This window comes from Cicer arietinum, chromosome 2 (genome assembly GCF_000331145.2).
Source record: "Cicer arietinum cultivar CDC Frontier isolate Library 1 chromosome 2, Cicar.CDCFrontier_v2.0, whole genome shotgun sequence".
NCBI lineage: Eukaryota > Viridiplantae > Streptophyta > Magnoliopsida > Fabales > Fabaceae > Cicer > Cicer arietinum.
The window spans coordinates 12,032,078-12,040,593 of record NC_021161.2 but is presented as its reverse complement, the minus strand read 5'-3'; the positions used below and the strand labels follow the sequence as shown (position 1 = coordinate 12,040,593).

General features: G+C 29.0%; 1 protein-coding gene across 1 annotated transcript; it reads left to right on the top strand.

The window, feature by feature from the left end:
• The first annotated feature begins 86 nt into the window (after nt 1-86).
• On the top strand, nt 87-665 carry LOC140919348 (secreted RxLR effector protein 161-like). The gene has a single exon (XM_073365353.1). It carries the CDS (start codon nt 87-89, stop codon nt 663-665), a length of 579 nt encoding a protein of 192 aa, XP_073221454.1.
• The last annotated feature ends 7,851 nt before the right edge of the window (nt 666-8,516 follow it).

Below are 8,516 nucleotides of genomic sequence, written 5' to 3'. Positions count from 1 at the left end.
GTTGTTCAAGTGCACCATCAGAAGCAGGGTAGACACTGTCTAAGGAAGGCAATGAGGAGCTTGTTGATCCTACAACATTCAAGCAAATGGTAGGATCCTTGAGGTATTTGTGCAACACAAGCCTAGACATTGCATATAGTGTTGGACTGATTAGTAGATATATAGAGAAGCCTAGAGCACCTCACTACTTGGCAGCCAAAAGGATTTTGAGGTACATTAAAGAAACAAGTGAGTTTGGACTGCATTATGCTAGGAACCAAACTGGAATTGAAGCTGGACTGGTTGGCTTCACTGATTCAGATTGGTGTGGAGATAAGGATGATAGGAAGAACAACTCACACTATGTTTTCTTGATAAATGAATCTCTAATCTCATGGTGTTCAAGGAAGCAAAGCATATTAGCATTGTCCACTTGTGAAGCTGAATATATGGTTGCATCAATAGGAGCTTGCCAAGCCATATGGCTGACAGAATTGATGGCAGAACTGAGACTAAGAGGCAATGAAGTCGTAAAAATGAAGATAGACAATAAATCAACAATAGATCTAGCAAGACATCCAAGTGTTCATGGAAGGAGCAATCACATAGAAACAAAGTTTCATTTCTTAATAGAACAAGTGATGAAAGACAAGATAAAGCTAGAGCATTGCAGCACCAATGATTAAAAGGGTGGCATCCTAACCAAAGGCTTGAAGAGGGTGAAGTTCCAAGAGATGAGGAACAAGTAATTGGATTAACACTACCTTAACCATGTTGAATTAGGAAGAGTGTTAGATGTAATTAATTCAAAATGATTGAAGTGTGGTTATAATTCAGTTAGGGTGGGTTTTAATGTTGTTAAGAAGGTTAGTTAGTTAGTTAGTTAGTTAGTTAAAGTAACTACTATTCAAACTGTTTGATATAAATTTCTAGCACCAAGAACATTTTTGAGTTTGACTGATCAATCTTCGTTTACCATAACATTCCTATTTTTTTTCTCTCTTCTTCTCAATTTCATTTTCTCTTAGTTATACAATTTGTTCTAACAATTATTAGATAAGTAGTTAGTTGATAACATCCTCTCCTTATCATTCATTGGTTAGTTATAAGTTAGTTTTACTATTTGGAAACAAAGACAAATGAAAAAGCATGACGATCTTTACCATCTCCAAATCCAAAACAAGGAATCTTGTTATCCTCATCAGAAGCAGATAATGTTTTCCTGATGATCGTGATTGCTTGCTTGTTCTTAAGGATTTTGACCAATTCCAATGTGACGTAAATTTTTTCGATTGAATAACCTCTTCATTGATTTTTCAAAGTGAATTACATACAATATGTATCATAACTAGGGGTGGGAATAGGCTAGACCAGGCCAAGCTTTGAAAGGCTTGAACCTGGCCTACGATTAATTTTTTACACCTTAGCCTGGCCTACGACCTACCATAAGCTTTTTTTCCGGCTTGACCTGACCTTTTTAAAAGCATGGCCTAGCTTGGAAGTCTATTTAAAAGCCTTATTCACATTAAAACATTTAAATATTCTACTCATATCACATGATACTCTTCACATACCAATATCAATGTACATATCTATATATATTAAACAAAAAATAATTTTCTAACAAAATAATTTTAAAAGAATCTGAAACAAACATCCTTTAAACCCTCAAAAATAATTTTGTATTTCAAAGAATAAATTTTATTCTGAAACAAACACACCCATTATTACCTCTCAAACAAATATGGAATGACTACCGAGTGATTGACTAATTGAATGACTATTGAATATGGAACAACTACCAAATATGGAACGGCTACCGAATATAGAATGACTATTGAATGATTGTCTAATTGATATAATTTAAAATAAGAAATATTATTGTTAATATAATAATAAAAAATAACATTAATAAATAATAAAATATATATAGGTCGACCTGTCAGACATAATAGATTTTTTTATAAGTCTGAGTCTGACCTATTTAAATAAATAGGCTTTAAAAATAGCCTGAGCCTAGCCTTTTTATTAAATAGGTCAGGCCAGACCAGATCATAAGTAGGTTAGGCCATAGACCCCTGACGGACGGCCTAGTCTATTCTCATCTCTGATCATAACTAACTTCAAGAAACTCAATCATAAAGATGTCAAAAAGTGATAAAATTCATTGCTCTTGGTGAAATCAATGCCAACAATGCGATTAGAAAATTCTAGGCTAGCATGTGAAAGAGAAGCAATAACATGTGTATAATTATTTTATTATTTGAGAAAACAAAAGACTGTAAGGGTAATTGTTGAGTGAAAACAACTGATATATTTTTTTTGTAGAAAATTAAATTATTTCACTCCTCTACAGAAATCTATAAAATCTAAGAATACAGAAATCTATAAAATCTAAGAATAGCAATCCTGATTAATGAATAAATATGTATAGATACCATAATAGGAAGAAAATTAAGTCTAATTTAGAAAGATCCATTAGTAGCATCTCTTATTCTCCTTTTGCCTAATTAGATTAAACAAAAAATGATTTCATTTCTTGTTTGTTTAATGGCATTCACATTACCTTTGACATTAACAAACAAAAACATAAAAAATGTTTGATATTTTCAAACACAAAAACACAGATTTTCTCACATTACCAAAATAAAAAGTACAAAACACAAGTATACACTAGCAAATCAAAACAACAAAGCAAACACTCATAACAATCTTACCTCATATAGAGAATGATAATCATTAGCAATCCTTGAATATACCCTTTACATAATGGGTTATTTTGCCACCAAACCAACAAGTCTACATGACCTCAAGCTTATTGAATGAAGCCAACAAGAAACCAAAAAGATTTTTCATTTCTTTAAATGCAAAGTGCTTCTAGCCTAGGTTGCTAAAATTCATTTTACTTGATCGTTCTTGGAAAAAGATCACCCCATATATAACATCTTCTTAATTTTCAAGTAATGAATTCACTCTTCTTTTTCACCCTTTTCTAGGTTTTCATCTTCCAAACCTCTGTTAACTGCAATGAAGAAATTCACTATCTATTTAACATAAAAAGTCAACAACAAAAAGGCTATGATACAACCTTTTCTGGTTTTGAGATTCTTTTCAAAGACAACATCACAATCATCTGTTATCCATCTTATGGTGATTTGATAGTTAACTCCATGTCCTATGACACAAAAACATTGATCTTCTTGATCCAAATAAACTTTATATGAATTACAAAACATATATACAACATCATTGAAGAAAAATACATGTTAAGAAAAATTACATGATACTATTTCAACAAAATCCTTCAATCAAACTAAAGAAAAATTTAACAGAATTCAACTGACAAAAAATAACAAAAAGTAAAATAACATGATTCAAGAACTAAGCACTACTCACAAGTCACATCAAATAAAACCCCAAATACACAAGCATAAACAAATGACGTCCATACTATAGCTAATCAAACAACCAAAATACGATTAAAAAGCCTTCATAACCCAAACAAAACAGTTGTGGCCATTGGAACACAATCCCCGCAATTCAAAATCTCAAAATAGAAAAATTCAAATCGATGATATATGATTTAATTTATTAGATTGATGATCCAGACATACATTAAATATTAATTCAACCAAAAAGCTCACATTAACCGTATAAGCACGAAGTAAAATAACAATATCAGATATGAACTAGTTGGAAATTAATCCGAGCTTGAAGATGAGAAACTCTATATCTGTTTTTTTTTTTTTTGTTCTTCCACCTTCTTTTTCTGTATATGAAAATAGAAGAACTTCATATCAGTTTTAAAATTTTAAAAACGAAAATTAATCAAATAATATAAATTCCTTATAGAGGAAAAATGATTTTTACTTACTGGTGAATCCTTGAATTGCTAACTTGCTGAGTCTTGAATGTAAATCGCTGAATCGTAAGAGAAATTCGATTGAAAGAAAACGATTGAAGATGAATATGTATTGAAGAGGAAAATGATTGAAGAGGAAATTGAAGGAATTGATTGAAGAGGGAATCAATTTTGTTTTAACAAAACGGGAAAAACATCTTCAAGGTTAGAGAATGATGAAGAAATCAGAAAAAGCTTATTCAACGGAAAAACGAGAATCAATGAAGAAATCGTAAAAAACTTTAATAATTTCTGAGATAAAATAGGGGGAAAATTTGAGAGTTTTAATAATTCCTCGACCTTTTGAGCATATTTGAGAAGAAATAGGGAAAAAAAACTTAGACGGAAATGGAAAAGAAAAGGAAAGGAATACGTTGGGTGAATAAGATAATTTTTTTTTGAATGAATAAATGAATATTTTAATTTTTTTTGAAGTTAAAATAATGTGTTAATATTAGATGAAAATAGGTGACACTTTACATGTAGCTAGAAGTAACTATAGTGACAAACAAGGAGATGTCATTAAAAATTAAGTGGCACAAAATATATATATATATATATTTTTTTTTAGTGGTCATTTTATATTTCCCGCTAAGTCAATTGCATAATATGGGTGTTAATTACTATTCTCAAATATATAATCTCATTATAAATAGAGATATTTTTTCTCTCTTAACTCTTATTTTGGTTGATAGTTACTATTCTCAAACCTACTACATACTAGTTACTATTCATCTAAGTTTCTCATCATTACAATATAAAATCTTAATTGATGTTAACTTGAATCTCCTTACCCATGTCATTCTATATTCCCACTACGTCAATTGCATATTACCAATTTAAAATTCTTCTGTTAACGATTTTACTTATATCGAGAAATTTTACCGTTAATTAGTATTAGTAATAGTTCTTTAATAACTATATGACTAACCATGTCTAATAATTATTCTCCTATTAAGAAAAAATTATTCAACCCTTCCAATTTAAAATTGAATAATTTTTATTTCTATATGTTAAAATTAAATAATTTTAGAAGCATAATAATATAATTGATGTAAAAATAATATTAAGATAGATGTAAAAACTTTGGTTATTAGGTTCATCACTACCACCAATACCCGACTTGCTTTCCACACACCTACCACCACTAATACAAAATAGCTACATGAGAAGAAATAAACTATTCCTCTACATTAGATTTCCGTGTAACGTGCTATTTTTTCTGGGAGTTAATTGCATGTGTGAACCAAGGACACCGAGGATCGTTTAGGACAACACTTATGTTAAGTTGAAAGGAATTCGGGATCAAAAAAATCCCTAAGCGATCTTACTTGATGAACAAGTCATCAAAATTGAGAGCAAGTTAGCCACATTCGTTCAGCACAATGAAATTCACTTTGAACAATGATAAAATTTGCAAAGCAAAAATAAATTTATTAAGAGAAATTGAGTGGAACCCATGTGTCAAGATGGGTCAACAACCATAAATAGGTGAGTCTCTTCACTATTTTCATCTTTATATTTATATGTAGTGAACTTGACTAGTTAACGCTAGGATTAGGTTATTCTGACCTATTTTTGACAATAATCGACTTATAACGTCTCGGTTTCACATTAAATCAAACCAAACTCATTTAAATATTATTTGGGAGTGTTTGTGGCAAATTAGGATAAAGGCATGAGTCTACATTGGAAACCCTCCACATGAAGGAATAGTACTTCTATTTTTATTGATATCCAAAATATTAGTTAGGGATACTTATGGAGGCTGAATAACTCAAGTGCTTTGATTTAAAGGTCGAAGAAGTCAAAAGACTAGAATTTAAACCCTAAAAAAAGTGTAAAATGTTAAGTTAACTAACTACTAACATGAATCGAATTTAAAGGTTGAAGAAGTTAACTAACTACTAATATGATTTAAAGGTTGAAGAAGTCAAAAGACTAGAATTTAGGGACAATTCTTTTTAATTTTTTTTCTTAAATTAATTTTTGGGATCAGCCATAAAAAATGCCACATGTATTGATGTCAAATGGTTGTCCCTAATATGTTCATGTATTGCTCCTTATTACTGAAATAATTAAATCGATGCTTAAATATATATGAGATCTATGTAAAATAATGTTTTCTATTTTATTTTTGTCCTTATAATTGATTTTGTTTTAAAATCATCATTAATTTTAATGATTGTTAAAAAAAACTAAGAGGACAAACGGAGAAAGGACAAAAATAAAATTTTAAAAATCTGAATTTACATAAACAAAAATAACAATAAAAGTAAAATAGTGAATATATAAAGACCAAATATATATGCTTTTATTTTATTTTTATCACTATAGGTTCGCGCTCTTTTTATTTTTGTCCATTATTCGTTTGTCATCTAAGCTTTTTTAACTGCTAGTAGCAACATGGATGATTTTAAAACAAAATTGATCTTATAGGGTTGAATTTGAAACAACAAAATTACAAGGGCAAAAATTAAATAAAAAAAACTAACATACAAGGATTAAATATATATTTAAGCCTTAAATTTTAATTTTTAGTGGACCTTTTTTTCTATAAAGTTATTAGATATTATTTCTTGAGTTTAATGGTCATTTAACGTGGGTGTAAAAGTTTTGTGAGCACATTATAATCATTCTTAGACATGACTTTAGTGGTAATTACGATAAAATTCAAATATTTCTAATAATTTATCGGTTGTGATTGAATGATAGTGTAGAAATTTTTTATACTGATGGTATATGAAATAATCTTGTCATATAGACCAAACTATAATCTTGTCATATAGTAAATGACATAAATAAATATAAATGTGATAAAAAAATTGATACAATATTTTTAGTAAATATATAGAGGTGGCGAATACTTTTTTAAAATTAAATAGTATATGAAGAATCTAAAGAGAACTCAACAGAATTGAATTCAAATATTCCCTAAAAAAACCATAATGAAATAACTTTTTTCAATCCTCAATTAGCTTTGCCCAAAGAGCCAAATCCGCAATTCAGTTTTTAGAAATAACCAAATGTGCACTTTGGTTTAAAAATATTGCTGAAAATTTTATTTTTTTGAGTTGAATTTGCATGCACCGATTATGTAAAATATTTTATGTTATCAATATATTATAATTATTTGTGTCAATTACTTTAAATTAATATAATTACTATTCAAAACAAATATTTTCAAATATTAAATTTTTATGATTCACTGTCAATATAAAAACTATTTGCAATGACAATATATATAAATTAAATCATTTTTTTCCTAAGATGTAACACTCCTCTTGATTATATTTGAATTTAAGAATTAAAAACTATTATTGTGACTAAAGAATGATTTTTCAACACCTAACGAGTCTATTTGCAAAATTGCAATAAAACACTTTTTTTTTACAATGCAATAAAACACAACGAATCTAAGATATTAAGGAAGAAAGACTTTTTGTCTTAATAAATAAAATCCAAAATCAAATTAGTTAAAATAATACCGTATATTCTTAATATATAACTCATGAAATATCCTTAAATTAAACACTTTCGAAGCTAGAATATCAATAATTAACCACTCGACGTGGATTATAATATACATCCATCCCAATTCATTAAGAAATAAAAAAAAATGCAATTAAAAACCTAAAAAGCATAGCTTTAGACTTAGATAACTAAAACTTATAGTGATCATCCATTCATAGCTAGTGACATGTTATAGCATTAGATAATTTCCAATGTGACGATCCTGGCGAATGCATGAAGTTGAGAGGTTCACAAACAACCTTCAAATTATGATCTTTATGGAAAATATTGAACGTACCCTTAAACTTGGTCAAAGTGGACAACACAAACCCAAAGTTAATAGTTCCACGAGAGTGACTACCAACAATGTTGGCTGGTATGTGATTATCCACATTCATTTTAAATTGAACTTCATGGTTAAACATGCTATCAACTCCTTGGGAGAAAGGATTCAAGGAAGTGGTGGCAAGAATTCTTTTGTATTGTTTGCCAATGAATTCAACATCAACTGAAACTTCGTGATATGAGAGAGTGTGCCAATAGTTAGGATTGGACACAACAAGGGTAACGTTCCATCCAAGAGTGACGGTAGAACGTTTTGTATTTAATATGTTGAAGGATGCTGAGTCAACTTCAAACTTTGGGTCACTAGTGTGCAAAGTGAATAAGGATAAGATCAAGAGAATGAGAATGATGGCAACGGCCACAGTACCAAAACAGATAAATCGACCTTTACAAGATTTTGTACATCCTGAGTTGGTTATGTTGCCAGATTCTAGTACAACACAACAAAAAAAAGAATATGTCAACAACACAAAAAATATCAAGACAAATGATAAGTAATAAAAATATTAAATTTGTGATATTAAATTTGTGATAACAGTAATACTATTAAATTTGTTATTGCTAAATTACATCCGTGGTCCCTTAACTTAATTTCAGGTAACGATTTAGTCCTTTATCTTTTTTTTTTTTCCCGACTTAGTCCTTTAATTATTTTAATTTTAAATGACAATTTGATATTTTATGTTTTAAAATTTCAACAACGTTATCCTTTTTTAAATAAAAATTCAAAAAAAAATTCAATCAAAACTCATAAAATTAATTATATTCTTCAATATAA